Raw genomic sequence first — 20,335 nt, 5'->3', positions numbered from 1 at the left:
ACCTTCACTTCGTCTAACTACACTCGATTTATATCCCTGCACAAATAAATGTATTTCATCAATGAAAATCACCTTCTTCCAGTCATTAACAGTCCATGATCTATATTTTTTGGTCCATGCGAATCGTTTTTCCATGATTTTCTGAGTTAGGAATTGTTAATTCCTCGGTTTTGTTGCCTTACAACCAACTTTTAGAATCCTTTTCCATACGGTTGAGGTTCTCAATTCAACACCATAATCCAATAAATCCTTTCGAAGGTCTGTGCTTCTCTTTTTTCGATTTATTTTGCTATTTCTTATTAGAATTTTAGCAATCCTTGGACTAATTTTCCTGTTTGTGCCCAATTTTCCCCTTTCTTTTTGGAGACGAAGATGCAGAATCTTGAAATGTTCTTTAAACACTTGATTTTCCCACACTCATAGAAATATGTTCATTAAGGGCGATTATTTTAGAACGTTTCCTCGGAGTAAAATTCATCTTTGAACAAGCTCAAGTAACCTGTTACACAGAATGCAAAATTATAACCACTAGCTGCCATGCTCAAAGGCTTACAGCTGAATTACTGATACGCTAAAACCAGTCAAACAATAAATTAAATTCAATTTGTCATACTACCTCTAGGCAGATATAACTAGTTTGAGGCATCACTGGTAATCACATACCAACTCGGAGAGAAAAAACATGCCTTGTTCCAATTAATTCACAAACAAAGTAATAGAAATCTTTTGAACAAAGTAATGGCAATCTTTTGGCAATGAATAAAAAGTGAAAATTTAGTAGAAGGCTGATTTTTTCTTTTATTAATTTCCAAGGAACTGTATTGGAGAGAAGCATCAGCATGAAAATGCATGCTGTATTAGATAATACAATTTGTGCATGTCTGTAACTTCATCCAAATTAGCTACTTGAACTGTCTCTCAGAAAAATCAAAGCAAGACAGGAATGATTGACTTCAAGGTCAGATATTTCATTTAAAGCTATGAATATGTTAAATAAAAAAGATCAGGTAAAAAAAAAATTATTATTAGAATTTTGTGCATGTCTGTGTTAAGCGCAGAAAGGACAAAGAAATGCAAATACTGAAATTTTATAAATTTATTTTTTAGTAAATAAAATTAATAAAATCTTTCAAACAACAAAAAATTGATTAGTTATTCTAGTCAAAACAGCTGTGGATTTTTATGAAATATCAACTAAAAATTGCATGAATATAAATTTAAAAACAGGATAATTTCTTTTAGACAAAGACAGAAATTCTAAGCAGATTACTTTATGTTCTGTAAATACTTTGAAGTAATTATTTGTTCTAAAATTTTATGTTTAAGTAAGCATAGATGAGTTTTAAAGCAAAAAACTTTTCATCAATATATGCATTATAAAATAGACAAAACAATGTGTTGATATATTTAACAAAGTAATGTTAGTGACTAGAACATATTGAAGTATAAAAAAAATTATGTTTTAAAATAAAGACGATTTTTATTTCATGCTCAATATAAAACTAACTGAACAGCCGAAATATATAAACTATAAAAAGTAAGTAACAAATATGAGTTTTCTTTTTTCATATCATATTAAATAAGCTATATACACTGAAATGTCTTAAAATTTGCTTTTTAAACAAATGCATAAATTGATAATGATATAAATAAATAATTAAAAGTTGTAAATTTCACTTTATTAGAAGATATTATAAATAAAATAATAGATTTATATAAACCAGATTATTAGAATAAATAATATAAGCTGGCACAAATTTTACATTTTATAAAGGAAAATAACCTAAGAGTTGCTTTTTCCTGTGGGCATTAAAACTAATTTTTTAAATGCCTTTTGCTTTTGAAGAAAACTATGCTCAACTTTGTATTTGCACCAAACATCTTAGAGTATTTTGATATAAATAAAAATGATGATGCATTTCCAACTAGCAAAAGCTAATATCACATGTTATGCTAAAAATCTTTTTATTATAAAAATACCAAATAGTAGCTTTATATTTGCACGAATAAAATATTTTCTAACAAAAATTTCATTATGCATTCAGTGTTATAAAAATTCATTACTACATCATAAGAAATTATTCTACTATGATTTCCTTTGGTAAATTTCATATTAATACATTTATACAATAATAAAAAAAAAATCTAGTTCTAAAAATAATAATTGATACAAACAATTATTTTAAAGCTAGTAATATGAATCTCCAGTTTGGTAAAATAAAACTATGTGTGTATAAAATGAGTGCATATGCAAAAAAAATTAAATGCAAAAAAGATGTCAAGTACTTATTGTACCTAATGAATCCATGTAGATTTGCATTCAAAGTAAAGTATCTGATTGTATGTTACATTTAAGTACAGTGAATTAAGTATATATATATATTTACACATATGTTTAATTAAAAGCTTTGACTAGGATAATATGAGCAATATTAAATATTTAAAGAGTAATCAAACATTTCTCAAGGAGGAATTGAAAGGTGTCATTCAGAAACTCATGTGATTATAGATTTTCAAATACTGTAAAGTTTTTGATTAACAAGATATTGCATAATTGATTAAAACAGTACAGATCAGCAAATCCTAAAAGGATATAATAATTAAAATTATACAATCTTGAAATAATTGTGAACAATAATTTAAGGCTCTTGCTAGATTAATAAAACAATTTTGGTTTCATGGAAACTAATACAGTTGAAGAAAAAAATCATTAATGTGTAAAATGCAAATTTGACATTAGCAGTAACAACATAACAATTTATAACATAATTTTTTGATTTATACTTGGTGAGATATTAAAAAAAATTACCAGTTCATTAAAAAAAAGTTCCAGAATATACCTCAAGGTTAAATACATCAAATGCAAAGATATATTAAATTACTGCTCAGATAATCAATGATTGTTTGCTGTTAAAGAAACTCTTGAAATAATTACATATTTTTCATTGCATTCAGAAGTGCTACTTCCTTCTGTTCTTTCATTCGATTTCTCTTTTCATATTCCAATCTAAAGGGGTAAAAAAAAAAAAAAAATCACATTATTTAAAGAAATTAATACAGAACATCTGTAAATATTCTATTTCAATTGCACAAGAGATTAAGCTCACTTATCTAATGCAATGCCTTTTAAGATATAAGACATCAAAGTCTAAAAGAAATTGTTAAAAAAAAGTATTATTGCAGATTTCCTAAATTATCCTACAGATTTCCCAATAAATAAAAAATGGTTTAGAGATGTATTTTTTTTATATTTTTGAAATTATTACTTTTTCAATGAAACAGTACAGTCTTAATAAGTTAAAATAAATTTAATACTAAGATGTAAAAAGGTTTATATACCTTTGCTGAATTATTCTCTCAACAATTTTCTGGGTAGTGACATCATTCCCACTGTCAAGTTGCTTAAACTTGTTTTGTTTCTTAGGCTCCTAAAATAAAATAAAATTTAAGTCATACTATATATATAAAAAAACATAGGGTTTACTTTTACATTGACATTTTCTCAAAACAAAAACTTCTTCAAAACCCTAAAAATTTTATCACTGATATAAACGAATTATTTCATACTATTAAAAAAATATTAAAAGATTCAATAGCATATAGTTATATTTTAATGTTACCCATATTTTAAAAGTGTACAATAAAAAAAAGAAAAATAATAATTTTCTTAATGATATAAACAGGAATGGAAGGAAAACGCATTTAAAAATCAAAATACAATGACTTCTTTTTAAATAGAGCCAGTCTTAATTTGTTTTGTTCCAAAAGAGAACTATATAAATCCAAATTCAATTAAAAAATAATGAAGCGCAAAATATTCTTACTTCATAAGGATCAGCCCCATTAATATCAGACATGATAAAGGTTTGACCATGACAAACAATATCGACCTAGAATTGAAGTTATTATTTAGTACATTACAGTATAATATTTATAAAAAAAATATTCTGCATTTTACAAGTATATCTGGATGAACTAAAGTTGAACATTTTAAAGGAAGTGAGGCACGCACACCTAGCTACTACAAGCATCACTTTTATCATATAAACATAACTTTCTCCTCTTTTCTTTTGAATGCAGAGATACTAACTGAAGACATTAGTCAATTGGTTAAATACAGAGCCAAAAAAAAAAATAAATTAAAGTTCATTTAAATTTATCCATTTTATTGAAAAATAAACTAGAGTAAATTATCTTCTCCAACAATAAAATTGTAATCATCACAGAATTTCAAATCAATTAAGCCACTTTAAATTCGAATGACATGCTAAACTGATAACAATACAATGTTTGTATTCTTCATTTTACTATAGTACCTTTTGAATTACGTTCCTTTCTAGGAAATGAAGATAAGGTGACTTATGTCACTTAATTTTAACTTATCCACATAAAGAGCTAAATTTTAAAATTAAGTTATTATGCAATTTCGAATATTAAAGAAATTACATTAACTGATAAGTTAATTTTATACCTTGAAATGTTCCATAAGGTCAGCAGTGACTGCATAAGGTGCTCCAATGACAACTTCATTCACATACTAAGGAAAAAAAAAATTCTTTTTTTATTAAATTGAACTGCCAACTTTTATACACCATAATATGGGTGCATAAAAGTTGCAATTAACATATTAGTCAGAATATATATATATATATATATATATATATATATAAACTATGATTAATAGAATTTAGGTTATTATAATGAATTACAAGAATTACTGATGCAACTCTGTTTACAGTTTTAGACAAAAAAAAAGTAAAAGTGAAATTTATTATAAGACGTTTTTTCTTTATTTTTAATTAAAATATTATTTGTACAGATTTTTTTTGCTGCAATTAATAAAATAGTTAACAAAATCATACTTTGCAAGCAAGAACACTCAAAACTCTTTCATGTAAATTCATGATTGGATAATTGCTGCCTTTGTATCTGTTCACGACCTAGAAATTAAAAAAATAACATAGTAAATATTTAAATTTAATTAAATAACTATGTTAGTAATTTAATTTATGAATTATTAAAATAGAAAAAAAAACTTAACAAACTAAAATATTTTACAATGCAGTACCCATGCAAAAGCTAAATTGATGGAATACTTACAGGATCAGTATGCAATCCTACGATAAGATAATCTCCTTCTGCTTTAGCTTTTTCTAAAAAGTCCACATGACCTACATCTAAGAAAACGAGTTAAGAAAGATAACACCAATGACTTTAATATGCTTGCTTTTAGAAAACACAAAATTTTAATTACAAAGAATAAATATTTATTAGATGTGAAGGTACACTTGTGATGATACCACGTGCATTAAAGCAATTTCAAACTTGTGAATATTGAATAATAAAGCCTACTTCTGAGTACAGGCACTTCTGCAAATTTAGTGTATCCCTTAAAATGAGTGTTTATATCAAACTGTATATTTTATGCTAAGGGAACGAAAGTAATGATAGAATTTACAATGAATCGATCATAATAATAAAAGGAATTATTTTTTAAAACGTTTTAGAGAAATTACTTTTCAGAAGTAAAGAAAATTCAATTAAAAGGAACTCTGGCAACTCAGAAAACTGTTTGAGTATAAGCAGTTACAAGTAACATCTTTTACAATAGTATAATATTAATTTCAGTATGTACTATAATTTAAATTTGACAATTCTAATAATTAAACTAGTTTAAGAAATAAGAAGGGGGAAAAAAAATCTTTCCTCAAAATCTATGTTTTAAATTACAAAGAAATATTACATAAAAAATCTAAACATTTAATGAGTTAAATTAATTCAAAAATTATTACTAACTTAGTTAGAATTTTTGCTTACTTTATAAGCATATCAAAAGTTTTATTTCCATTTAAAATAATTTGTAACATTAAGAGAAACAAATAACAAATCTATATTCATTTGCTGGTCTCTTCCTTGTCTAATTATTCATACAAAATATCATACATATAGGACAAGAGAGCAAAGGAAATTATCTAGATAAAAACCTATTAAATTAAAAAAATATATATTGTTCCTTAAACATTTTTTATAAAATATAATAATTAATAAAAGTATTACATTTATAACTTATTTTATAAAAGTATTACATTTATAACTTATTTTATAAAAGTATTACATTTATAACTTATTTTATAAAAGTATTTACATTTGTAACTGAAACTTAATAAAAAGTTGTTTAAGGGTTTTATAGACTCATCAGGTACTGCTTCGGATTAAAATATACTGAAAATGTTCAGTCCAGCCCAGCCTAGTAAATGACTTGTATAAGACGAGAGCTCAGTCCCACTGAAGTTTGTAGCAGTTAGCTAAAATGCCTTTATATATTTTAAAGAAATTCTTTCATCCTCCCATTGGTGTGGGGTGGAAGTTTAGAGAGGAGGGTGTCAGCTCAGGTGTTGTCCTCGTCATCTGAGCGAGATTTGAAATTATGAGATCCAACTCAAAATAGCTCTAGTGTAGCTTTAAAATGGGATAACTAAACTAAAACTAAAGAAGTTCTCTGATTGTCCAGAGTTATAGGAATGAGATCTAACAGCCTACGTTAAATTTTTCAAACAAATAATTTTTCTTTAACTCATTTTTAAAGAGAATAACATTCTCATATATAGAGCTAACTTATGGCATGAAAATTTTGAAAATGACAGATTCAACAAATGGATTAGTCAGCAAACCTAAAACATATCTGAAATATTCTTGGGAGAAGTGCATCTTTCCTTTTCCCACAAAAAATCCTTTAGGAACACTTATTTTAGAAGTGGGATCAAATGTCTAATGGAGCAGTAGCTAAGGCCCGATTCTTGACTTGATGAAAGAGTAATAACTGTGAGAAGGAAATATTCCACAAAGCTATTCTAAATTTTTTTCTAGTAATATGGATTTTGGATATTCTCAGGCTGATGAACTTATTAGTGATCATAAATGCATAATATATGGTTTTGGTTCGTATGAAGGAAAGTCGAAAAGTAAAGGGACTTTTGGAATTTATCTTCCTATGGTTTGGTAACATTGCTAATATCCAGAATTGAATTAGTGAACTCGGCAACACTTCTATGTAACATGTCACTTGTCATCCTGCATTAGTTGTTGGGAGTGTAACAAAACGTTAAATATAGCAGCTCTAATGTCGATCTGTATCAAGGAGGAATGAATTTTGTTTGTGTAAGGTATTAAACTTGCAGAAATTATTCATTGAATGCAACAACCATCATCACCAGAGGTTAAGGAGTTTAAATGTCAACTATCAGCCAGTAAGATTATGCTAACACTATGCTGGGATATGGAAAGCATAGTAGCCATTCATTTCATCCCAAGAAGTAAAAGTGTGAACAGCGAGAATTATTGCGATGTGTTGCAAATTAAATTGAAACCTGCAATTAAATCTAAATGCCAAAAACCGAGAAAAGTTGTCACCCTGCAGCAAGATAATGCTCGGCCACATTCTGCCAAATGGAATAATAGAGTTAGGGTTTGAAGCACTAGAACATTTACCACACAATCCAGACCTGGCTCCAATCAATTTTCATATGTTTGGACCATTGAAGAAAGCACTAAAGGGTAGAAGATTTGCAACTGATGGAGAAATTACTGAAGTGGTGCAAAATTGGTTACAGATACAATCAAAAAACTTTTTTTTTCCCCAACAGAATAAATGAATAAATAAAATAACAACAACAAAAAAAACCCCCTTTGAACTTTGAAAGAAATGCATTGAAGTTTACTAAACTGTTTAACTATAAAACATGTCATTAAAATGTGTTAATTTTTCAGAAATTTGATAAAATGAGCAATTTTTTGAATGTTGAATTATAGCATAACATTTCAATTATGAATTTTAAATGAATTACGGCATTAAAAAAAAGAAAGCAAAAATGACATTCCTTGTTAATATTTACAAATAAAGGATACGGAATAGATCAAATGCACCAGCAACATAAACAATGCGATCCCCCGGCTAAAAGAAATAAACATGTTCAGTAAGCAGAAACAAAAAGAAGAAATAAGAGAAAGTATTTTATAATATTTATAATAGATTAAAGCATATGATGAAGTATTTTTGAATAATCGAGTATTTAATTTTAATATGAAATATCTAAACATGCATAAAGTTTTTTCATCTTTTCTAATGAAAACTAGTATACTTTCCAAAATTAGCAAATGAGATGATTATTAAACAAATTATTCATTTTTAGCAACTGATACATTGAACAATTTCTTAAACTTGATGTGAATTTGAAATGGTTTTTAGACAAATATATATTTATATATTGGTCCAAGCGTGAGAAATTTAAATTCCATTACAGGGTCAGAACTATAGAATTTTGATTTAAAAAATTTACTGTAGTTCAAATAATGCAGAAAGAAATGTATAGAAATCCAGATTTATGAATATATTTTCCTATTAAAAGAAGAGTCTTAGCTTTTAATAAAAAATCACATAAGATTGTCAATAAAATTTTCTTACAAAAAAAAAATTTTTTTTTTGCACAATATATATACACAATTTAAAAACTTTAATATTAAATATGAATGTCACTCTTCTAAAGGAAATATTCACAAACTTCAGCACCTTTCTATTCAATGAAAAGGCACTTTAATTTATAATTAAAACAACATTTCTAGAGAAAAAAGTTTTAATTTTTCATTATTTATAATTTTACTATGAAATATCTTTTCTTTTTAATATAATAAAATGAATAAAATAAAATGACATCTGCCCTTAAGTACCAAAATAAAATGCTATTTATAAATAAAAATCATACTAGTAAATTAATTTATTAATAAAAAAGTCTTAATACACTTTTTGAAATATAAAATGTTAAGTAATTTACATCTGTGCATAGAATGAACAAATATTTTAAAGAAAATTAGACATATATGAAAATAATTATATTAATTGAAAATACTTTCAATTTTCAATAATAAAAAAATCAAATTTCTAAGGAGGCAATTACTATACCTTAGGTTCCTTTCCTTCAGAGAATTGAATTATTTTTTGAGTAGTTGGAAGGAATTGAGAAATTCCAGTCCAAGGACTATGAGTACTAGGATCCTATGAAGATAAATTAAGAAAAATATGCCACTTGACATATTAAATGAAATTTATGTACTAAAAGTGCAATATAAACAAAACTGATTTAATTTTGAAGTTAAGAGAGCTTTCAAATGTTAGAAATTACAGAATAAGATGGATAAAATAGTACTAAGAACTTGTTATTACTATCATTAAGACATTTGAGTCTTTAGCATATTAAGATTGCATGTGGAAAAGATATATAACAGCATTGCTGCAATTTCAAAAAGAGTTTCAACTGAGGTAATTTCCATAAAATGGTTAGCAAATGGCAGAATAGGGTTTAAATAATTTTTGCTTCAGAATATGCTTCTATACTTTTTAGGAGGCTATAGGAATGATTGTTTAAACTAAGGAAAATATAAATAATAGGAAATTACTAACTACCACTTACACTTAATATAAAAGATTAAAAAAGTGCCTCAAACAATGAGAAAATGTTAAAGACAGTAATATAAAAGCAGGATTTTAATTCAGATTAAATTAAATTTCTGTTCAATTATCAATAAGTACTTCATTTTCAGAAAATGAAGTACTTATCGATAATGAACTTAATTATTGATAACTGAATTTTCAGTAATAACTGAAACTTCAGGTTTGCAACATGTTTCTTGATTGAAATAGGAATGATGGAGAAAGGGTACAAATTTTTGTCATTGGTTTGGTCAAATTTGGTTTCATTTTTTGGCAAACAAATCATTCATTTTAAACTTTTTTATACAGATATATTAAATTTTTTATAATATGGAAAAATAAATAAAACAATACAGATTATTATTAAATATCCTGCATTAGCTTGAAAATACATTGAAAGAGAGGGGGAAAAATTAAAACATTTTGGTTTTAAAATCTAGCTTATGTGTAATATATGACAATTGCAATGTGTTTACAGGTTAAAAATACATGCTCATTTGTTATGGGGAAGGAAAAAAAACAAAAAAACAAAAAACAACAACAACAACAACAAAAAAAACTACAGTACAATTAGATTATCAGAGAAAAGAAACACAATGAGCATGTAAACTAAATTGAAAAGATGTGAAATAAATTTGATTAGCACTGCCTATAAGTAAAACTTATTAAATTATATGGAAAGAAATACTTAGCAGTAAACCAAAAAGAAAATTTACTAAAAATTATTTTGATTATATTGAAAAGGATAAATTTCATATATAAACTACCTTGCTAATAGTTTTGGCATGCTCTGTATCAATACCATATTCTCTTTCTCCCCGATTATGATGTTGTTTTGTCAATAAAAGCATTCTAAAAATGGGGAAAAAATTCAAGAAATCACCATTATAATTAAGAAACTTTAATATTCAGAAAAATATTCACAGAAAAAGTATTCTATAAATTTCAGAATTAAACCAATATTAAGGAATTGAAACAATCTATCTTCTATTTTAATACTATAGCAATTATTGATCTTAAAGAAAGCCTTTACTTTTATTAACTAAAATTTTCATTTTCAGAATAGAAAACTGTGAAAACAAACAGATGATAAGGTGAAATTAAGTTTAAGGAAATATTCCTTAATATTAATAGAGTATGTTTTTTCCCTTCTTCCTTTTTATGGCCATGTTTTTTTTTTTTTTTTTTTTTTTTTTTACAATGCAAAGCACTTAAAATGATTATTATGCATTGAATTTGAACAATCTTTCCTGTAATACTGTTTTATTATTTCCAATTTAAATAAAAGAAACTTGTTTTTAAGAGGACAATGTAAAATATGCACAATTTTTTTCACTTTTCATAGAATTACAAAATGAAATCATAAAAATATCTACATAAAATAGGAATTAAGTTTCTGAGTAGCAAAGTTTTATTAAATAAAAATATATAAGTTAATAATATTTATAGTGAATAAACTTGATACTATTTCTACAGAACAGAAAAACAGAGCTATATAATCAAATATTTTACAAACCATTCTAAGAAATACTTATATAATATCTGGTTTATTTTTTTTTAATGAAAAGTGGTAAAATATAATGATAATTATAATCTGTAATTATATACAATTTCATGAAATAATAATCTACCTGCCAACCAGATCCGTTGTAGATACACCAGCAGTTCTTTTGCATTCTCTGTAAAAGTTTTTTTTTTTAAAAAAAATCTTATTATCAGGATATTTATACCAATTAACTTTTTATGATTTTTGAAAAATCAATTAGAAATGTAAATGAAAATTTCAAATTAATTTATGAATTTTAAGATGAAAAAAAAAATTATAAGGGTTAGTTTTTCACATATTCTAACTTCACAGCAATATGAATTATTGTTTTAAAAAACAGAAAACCAGAGCAGATTGATGTGCTTTGTTACTGGTAAAGATTTTCTTTCTTTTTTTTTTTTTAATGGAAAGAAAATAAAAGAATACAAATAGCATAATTACAAAACTTACTTATATCTTCCTGCTGCTTTAACATAGCGATAAGTATCTTTTCCATCAGCATCCAGAGTAATATCATCTATAAAATTGCAGAGTCAAATTACCATAAATAAAATTAATAAATTTTAGAAGCAAGCAAAATATATCAAATATTGGACAGTTTTAGAAGTCATTACTTTTTGAAATAATAAATAAAGGAAGGAAGGAATAAAAAAAAATGAAGGAAGATATAATTTAAGATTTTACCTGCATGGACACAAAAGTCACAGTTATATTTGTCCAATGTTTCGATTGTAGTTATATATGGTGCACCTTCCACAACCTAAAAGTGTTGAAAAAAATTTCTACATTAAATGTTCTTAAGAGAAAAAGGCAAGTTAAAGTATTACCTTTAATAAGGTATAAAAAATAATTCTTTTTGAAGCTATTTTCTTAATAATTTATATTAGTTAGGAATTCACAAGTTACAAATGAGGAGCTTTAGAGCTCCTATGATTATATGTTATATCAGAGGAAACCTAGAGTGTCTTATAAACAACTGGAGGCCTTGCTTGATATAACTGTTAAAAAATAAAGAAATATTTACATAATTCTTTTGACAGTTTAACAATCATTGATGCATTCATCTACACAATTACAGTGTCTTAAGACAATATACCAAAGTTCTTTAATTAGAAAATACTCCCATTGAATTGCAAATGAGGAATTTTAGGGTCCTATGGTTATATGTTATATAATAGAAGATCAAAATGCACCATAATCAATTATTTATAAATTCATTTGTTCAATTACAGTACTTTAAGACAAACTAATAATTAAAAAAAATGCTCCCATTAATAAATGACAATTTTTACTAACTGACACTTAAGCATTTATAAAAAATTTTAAAAAGCACCAAATATCATATCATACAGATTAAAGAAGTTATCAGGTTTAATTTATTTCTCAAGACGTAGTTTTGCAAAATTGGCATTCATCCAGATGGAATAATAAAATGCACTTGGAATTTCAAGGTTTTCATCATTTATGGTAATTTTCTGAACTTAACCAGTTTCATAAGGAAAATAAAGTTTATTTGGCATACTGAGCTTAAAAATAGATAATGCAGTTTATTTCACAAGTTATTCTGAACAGTAATGTATAAATATCTGGTGAATTTTTCTTTAGTTTTCTTCCTCAAGTCATGGAAGAATTTTTATTTTTTGTAATCAACATGAATGAAAATGATATGGAACAGAAAGAGGAATAAAATAACATTTTTATTAATTTGACATTTATATATATTATTCCGTTATTATATATATATATTATTCAACATAAGAATTGAAAAAAAAAAAAAAAAAAAAAAAACATGGTAAAAATATCAATGCATTACAATTATTTTTAATTACCCCCCCCCAAAAAAAAAACCTGGTAAAAATACCGTACATTATAATTATTTTTAATTGCAATCATATGTTGGGATAAAAGAGATAGTCTAAATTAGTCCAAATAGATTTATTTGTAATTTGTTAGAATTTATAATATAAAACTCAGTCTTTAATTGAAAAAAAAAAACATTCATTTTCTATGCCTATAATTTTCAAAGTAATCTCACTGCTTAAACCGCTATTTCTTTTAATGCAGGATAGAAACAATTTTGGATTATTAAAATGACAAATAATATTTTTAAATTCATAAAACGGCTTTTTTGTACTTTTCAGAATAATATATAAATAATTTTAAGTAAAATTTTTAATTTACAAATTATTTCACACCTATTTTGTTACTTGTTTAGTGTACGACATAATTTTCTCAACTTTTTATGCTGCTATATATTTAAACATTAAACTTTCTTTAAAATTTAATAAAGAGGTGTTCCCAAATTAAAAATAAAAATATTCACAAAATAGCAAAAAAAAAAAAAAAAAAAAAAAAATCAAGATAATACTTTTAAAACACATCACAGCATTGATTACTAGTTAAAATCCTTGTTTTGAAAATAATTTTGTACATAAGAAAATGCTGAAATTTTTGACAACTGTTTTATTTTAAAAGACATTAATGATATTTCTAACATCAGAAATGAAATGAAGGATAAAACATTTTCTACCAATTTAATTCATTTTTGATATCAAACTAGAGATTAAATGGTCTAGAAAAAAATACAATGAAATAATTAAATATTTGCTGAGATAAAACAAAAATTTGAAATTTTTTAAATATTAAAGATTTAAAATGGTTTATAATGCTAAAAACATATTAAAAAAAAATTCTGATTCTGTTCATAATGAAACATAGAAAAACAACTTAAATTATGTCTGTAAAAATAATTTAAAGTACACCAATATTTATTGAATTTAATGAAATATGTTTAAAATCTTACTTCATCTACCCATTTCACAGCTCGAACCATCTTATATCTTTCTTGTTCAGTGAAAACAGGAGGACCTTTATGTCTAGTTATTTCCTCTGCAATACAAGGAAATAAAGCAAACTGGCATCATAAATATATGCTGTTAGTTTTTGAAATTGGGTAACATTCAATATTCAGAATAATATAAAGAAAAACAAGCTATATCTAGCAAAAATACAGCACATTTCTGATAGACAAACTTTCTCATAAAATTTGGAGCTTTTAGGTCATTATGGAAGATCCTTTCTTTTGTTTGCAAATAGATGATATTAATCCTCTCATTTCGAAGATCATTTTAATGCAGATACCTCAGAATAATGGAATGCTCAAGCTTCTCTTTCAAAAATAAGAAAATCCCCTCCCCCCCGTTCCACTTAAAATACCCCTGCAATGACAGGCAAGGTTTCTAAGGGATTTACACATAAAACAGATCTTTGCTTAGCTGTTAGCAACCAATCAAATGTAACTGGAACATCCTTTGTGTGTTCTTAAAAAAATTTCTCAATCTTTCACTCCATCTGGGTGAGTGTCTCTAATGAAGAAATTACTTGTCACGAGTATTCAATCAATCATTGGAAGGAAGAGAAATTTAGCAATGATAACCAGAGGACTTGGGTGACCTCTGTAGCTTTATTGAAAAGGAATTTGTGACTTTTTCTACAGGTAACGTTATTATATGGATGTAAATTATAAAATATTATCTACAAAAAAATATCAAGCAAGCATTAATGTATAATACTTGGTTGAGATGTAAAATGTATGCATTTTATTTTTTTGAGAAAGATAATTTTATGAGACAAAACAATATAGAATATAAATGAAAATCAAATGCTGTTATTAAAAAAAAAAAAGAAAAAAAAAAAAAGCTGAAACTTATTTTTTGGTAAGAACTGATCAGAATACAGTTGCAAAGATAGGTTGAAACACTTTTAAAACAATGATTTAGAAACAAGAGACAAAGAGTGATAAGCTGAAAAAATTGAGTACTGTAAAAAGATTGTAAAACTGTAAGCATGATTAACAGAAAATTCATTCAAATTGATTAAAAACAACATTAAATATTCAAGAATCTAATAAAAGACATTTGAAAGTGATGGAAATCAGCCAAAAGTAAGGAAGTCAAATTCCATTTACAGCAGACATTGCTTGTAATGATTACAAAAAATATGCCACACAATATCAATCATATTCATTCATTTTAAATCAAAATAGAAATATTGATATAATGCATGGGACTGAAAAAATAAACTTTATAAACATTTTATATATCTTTAAAAAGTTATCTAGACTAAAGAATTATCAAGCATTTGTTGGATAAACATGAATTTTCTGTGTATAGAAGCATGAAAGATCCATTCCATGCTATTTTGATTAATACAATTGATTGACCATTACATATGTAATCATTACAAGTGATGTTAAATGCAATTCAAAATTTCAGCATTATTTCTCTGAACTTCACAGCATAATTAAAATATAGAAACAAAACTTATAAAAATAAAGAATATTTATAAAAATAAATCATGAATTAAAATTATATAAAATCTCCTGTTTGTAATTTCAAATTAAAATAAGTTGAAAATTGTTACCATAATTCAATTAAGGATAATATTGTTTTAATAAAAATGTCAAGAATATTAACATACCATCAGTGTGAATACCAACAATTAAATAATCTCCCATAGCTTTAGCCTGCAACAATAAACAGATAAATATTTCAAAATTTAATATAATATAATTAAGGATAAATATCACAGTAGACTGACTACACAACAGTATTCATATTAATAAGAATATTTTATGTTGTAACAGAGTTTTTCTTGTTAGTATGGTAGCTCACAAAATATATGTGCCAATATAAGCCAAATGTACCAAGTCTATATTGCATTTAAAAGCGGGGATAAATAGCATGCATTGACACATAAAGTTGATATATTTTATGAGCACTGAGCATTTTAGTAACTGATATGTTTATAGAAAGGCAATATTTTAAGCAAACATTAATGATTGACAAAAAAATGCTCTTAGACAATAGAAAAAATATTAGATGGTTATGTTATAAGATCTGTGAATGAAATGATAAAATTTGCTTTTACTGAGGATTTGGAAGAATCAGTTGTCACATTTAGAAGCCTAAATATAAGCCTATATGACCCATAATTATATTCTTTAAGTTGTCAAAGAAGCCTTCCCTATTTTTTAAATGTTTGGTATCTAAGCAGTTTGCTCAAATTTAGTAATGAATTTTCTTTAATTTCTCCATATAAAAACAAATAAATAAACACAGCATCCTTGTTGCAAATTTTGAGCATTTGTCAAAAACAATAGTTTATCAGCTTTAAAAGTCAAAATAATCCATCACCTCATTTGCTGCAAGTAAAAGTTTACATGGACTATGTTATCATCTTATAAAAGCTAAATGTTTAAATATAATAAAGTCTAATAGATTCATTTAAAAAATTATTTCCGATGAAAAACTTCTTAGAGCACTATATATAATCCAAGAATTTAAAATATAAAGTTCTTGATACAATTTATTCTTTTTCATTTTCAATCATTTAATTTTTTCAACAGAAGAATTGAAATTTAATAAAGTATTGAATCAATGTAATAAAGTTTCATTTTTAATTTAATGCTTGTAAAATTCTAGCCAAGTCTTTGAATTTACAGCATTTTCTAGAACTAATAAAATAGTGTAATTCAGTTAAATTTGTTAAAAATTTCTATTTTAAATAAAAGTTCTAAAAGTACTTTTAAATAATTTTCTAAATCAGAGAAATTCCTGTTTACATATGATTTATTTATTCACAGGATATCTAATTATATTAATAAGTTTGATCATCAAAAGAAAATGTAATCTTGGAACTAACTACTGCCCTTATTTCAATACATTTTGAGCAGTTAGTAATTTGTGAGAGTAAATTTCAAGACAATTTTAATTAAAAAACAACAAATGAATGAGACAGAAATTAAAAAAAAAAAAATCTGTTAAACATTAGAAATTTTGGATTAAAAAAATTAAAAAGGAAGAATAATCCTAACTTTTTACAGATAATGGCTATTAAAATTTAAGTAAAAGTGAAGTGAACATTTCAAACTTAGCAAATATCTCTCATTTAATTAAAACTATAACTCTAAAAAAACTTCTTACTAAGTATAAAAGGAAACCAAAGATCTTATTTTATAAAGTCTAATAAATGATTTTATTTTCCTCAAATTCCCGTTATTTAGTCTGCTCACTTCATTATAAGGACCATTCATGAAATATACAAAATTTTTCCAGTTAAAAATAGGGATTTAAATTATATTTTTAGATGTGTAATATGAACATTGTTTTATATAACGGAAACAAGAATATTTCTTGCCATTATGCAATTATAAAAGTTTTGTTTCTTTTTATAAAAATGGATATGCTTAACTAATTTTGGTTATTACTATTACATTTTACAGTAAATTAATTATTCAACATATATTTACTCTTCTAATTTTCTGACCATTCACATCATGGAGCAAATTGTATATTCATATTTAAAATGGCAAAAGATGAGAGATTTTCCACATCAAAAAATGTTAAGACAAATAGCAAATAATTTTAACACAAAAAGAAGTTTATTGAATGAAAAAAGATAAGAAATTATTGTTAAAATATTTATACATTTTTTTAGACTATTTCTCCCCCAACTAGTTTGAAAACTGCAATGCATTTTCCAGCACCAATCTTGATAACAGTGCTAACACACTTTTTATTGCATATTAAAGAAATGTTATGAACATCTCTCCCATTCTAGAGTTAAATAAAAAGGCATCATTAAAAACACCTGCTGCCAAGATACACAATTCCATCTACAAAGAGTATGTGTTACATCTAATTTTCTTTCCCATAAGACTCCACAGATATTGGGCAATCTTTTATTGAAGTCAAGGTAAAACTGGGGTCAAATTTAAAAACATTGAAGGAAAACAACTTCTTTAAAGAGTCAACTGTTCTTTCCCTCTCCCACTTATTGTTATCCATTCCAATTAAAGAATGTTTCTTTTAAATAATATTAGAAAGGGAGAAAAATAAATGAAGGAAAAAAGGAAAAAACAAGCAAAATAATTAAATAAAAATAAAACAGAGAGAGAGGGGGGGGGGAAGCAATGTGTGTGGGGGGGGGAAGGGAGAATGTTTTCTCCCATTAAGATATTCTTTTTCTGCTTTTAAAGTAATTGATCCTTGAGGTACTTCCAAGGCCTACAAATGTGTCAAGGACTGTCATAGCAACAGCGTGTGGCAGATAAACAAAATAACTTTAAGCACGATAAGCAAATAATAATATAACTATAGATACTAATAAAGCAAATTGAGCTTGCAAGCATCAAAATTCATGTATAGAGATAAACTGAATTAAAAAAAAAATAATATATGTGTTATCTGCATTGCATCATACACAATATTTAAAAGACAGATATATATATATATATATATATATATATATATATATATATATATATATATTAATTTGAAAAGGGAGAATAGGAATTATATATATATATTAAAAAAAAACCCAGTTTACTTTTCTTTTTTTCATTCTAAGGAATCAAACCATTATGAACTAAGAGTACCTTTTTTAAAAGGAGAGGAAAAATAAATGAAAATTACAGTTTTAACTAGTATATTGCTTCTAAAATTCTTTTCATTATTAGAGATTTTTTGCCTATTTTCAATAAATAAACAATCATGGTTAAGACTTAATCTAAGTTAGCATAAAATAAAACAGTCATGATTACTGTACAAAATAAACTTCAAAAACAATAACACATACACTTTTAAATATAATTGATATGATTACAATTCTTAAAATACTAACATTTCATTCAAAATTTTAAGAAATCTCAAAATGATAACAAAGTTTAATTATATAATAAAATCTGAACTATTTAAAAGCTTTTACTTGTTTACTTACTTGTCTCAACTGGTTTGCATGTCCAAAATGAACCATGTCATAGCTATAAAAATAAACACTGAATAAGAAAAGAATACAAACTAATACTAATTTAGATATAAATATATATCATTACTAATAACATGTTTCAATATTATTAATATGCTAGTCTACAAAGTCTACAAAGAAAAATAGAGAGATTTCAAAAAATTTTATTTGAAAATAATATGTATGTATTTTTACATAATATATTTCCCTATTATATAACTATCTAGGTTTCATGACATAGTTTAATAATAACTGTTATAGAGAAGAGTAAGAGGGGGAAAAACTGCAATTAAAAATGTATTTAGTATTGAAGAATTCATTTAAATGAAATTAGTCATGCAATGTAATCACAGCTTTTTGTTGCATTAGTCAGATCGGTAAATATGCTGCTCTTTGATAAATATTGATGAGTAAAAGTGTACGTAATTGCTAATGATTTGGAAAGTAAATGCGTTTACTTTCCAAACCTTGTTTACGTTCCTTCCTTGGTTGTTTGTTCAACCAAGATAAGATATTCTTATCACATGCTTAATAATGCATGAGGTATTCTTATATATATTTAACAGAAATGATATGTTTTAATATTTAACTTCCTTTATTAAAATTTTTTTTATTAAATTTCTTTAGAGGCATAAATTTGCATCTGATTCAGTTATCAGTAGGAAAGAGAATAAACACATACATTAGACAAATTATCAAAAAGTTTTTTAAAAGAAAGTTCCAATAATTAAAATTTACAGAATACTTTAATTTCTTTGAGATAAATCAGTCTTGTAATAGAAAATTTCTCACTGAAAAATAATTAAATATATAAATGTTTTTCATAAGTTCAACAATTAACAACACTCATCCAATGTAGACAGATAGTATAGAAATCAAATTTTCTAGTTAAAAGCACATCTATAAAGTGAATTGAGATTATCTTTTAAGAATACCGAATTAAAATGTAACAATTTCGAAAATATGGTAAATTTAGAAGTGTTATGAGGACTTTTCCCCAGACTGATTGCAAGGGTTTAATTTAAAGCACCAATAACTCAATTAATTAATTTGACCTTTTATAGTTTAATATAGGGGGAATAAAAATGTAAGGAATGAATCAAATGTAACTTAGATAATTGCAACTCTATAACACACACATACATAAATGCTTACAAAATTTTATTCTTACCATCCATCACACCAAACACGAGTTGGTTGTTCACGGTTGCCATTATTGGAAGATTCAGACATGCTGTATCCGTTTCCTTCAGGAGTTTGTCCGTTCATCTTGGTTCAGCACTTCTCTTATCAAAAAGGCAGGGAGTATCTTGTCGATTCATTAAATACACTGAACACTTTCATCAACAAGGTCATCAAATTTTCCTGCTTTGTTTACCAAGCAACTCAGAAGTGTTGCCATATTTTAGTTCTTAATAATTAAGTTATACTAAAGTTAATCGAATGACAATTGAATCATGGTGTTGCAAAAATTTCAAATAAAACAACAAATATATTTT

At 25.5% G+C, this 20,335-nt stretch overlaps 1 protein-coding gene across 2 annotated transcripts; it reads right to left on the bottom strand.

Annotated features, from left to right (window-relative positions):
- Positions 1-1,081: 1,081 nt before the first annotated feature.
- LOC129984752 (ethanolamine-phosphate cytidylyltransferase-like) lies at positions 1,082-20,227 on the bottom strand. 2 transcript variants are annotated; one of them, XM_056094704.1, is made up of 16 exons: positions 20,008-20,227; positions 18,798-18,852; positions 15,510-15,555; positions 13,834-13,919; positions 11,715-11,790; positions 11,481-11,547; positions 11,116-11,163; positions 10,252-10,336; positions 8,957-9,049; positions 7,906-7,951; positions 5,101-5,177; positions 4,863-4,940; positions 4,472-4,537; positions 3,825-3,890; positions 3,340-3,428; positions 1,082-3,007 (listed from the first exon to the last, which is right to left on the bottom strand). In XM_056094704.1, the coding sequence occupies exons 1-16, from the start codon at positions 20,103-20,105 to the stop codon at positions 2,932-2,934; spliced, it is 1,152 nt and encodes a 383-aa protein (XP_055950679.1). In that variant the 5' UTR covers positions 20,106-20,227; the 3' UTR covers positions 1,082-2,931. The 2 variants fall into 2 exon arrangements, with proteins under 2 accessions (XP_055950679.1, XP_055950680.1); XM_056094705.1 differs by having other exon boundaries at positions 18,810-18,852; positions 20,008-20,226.
- Positions 20,228-20,335: the final 108 nt, after the last annotated feature.

The sequence above is a fragment of the Argiope bruennichi genome, chromosome 9 (assembly GCF_947563725.1).
Source record: "Argiope bruennichi chromosome 9, qqArgBrue1.1, whole genome shotgun sequence".
NCBI classification, from domain to species: Eukaryota; Metazoa; Arthropoda; class Arachnida; order Araneae; family Araneidae; genus Argiope; species Argiope bruennichi.
Note: the sequence above shows the minus strand (reverse complement) of the source record. Positions and strands in the feature narration are given on the sequence as shown.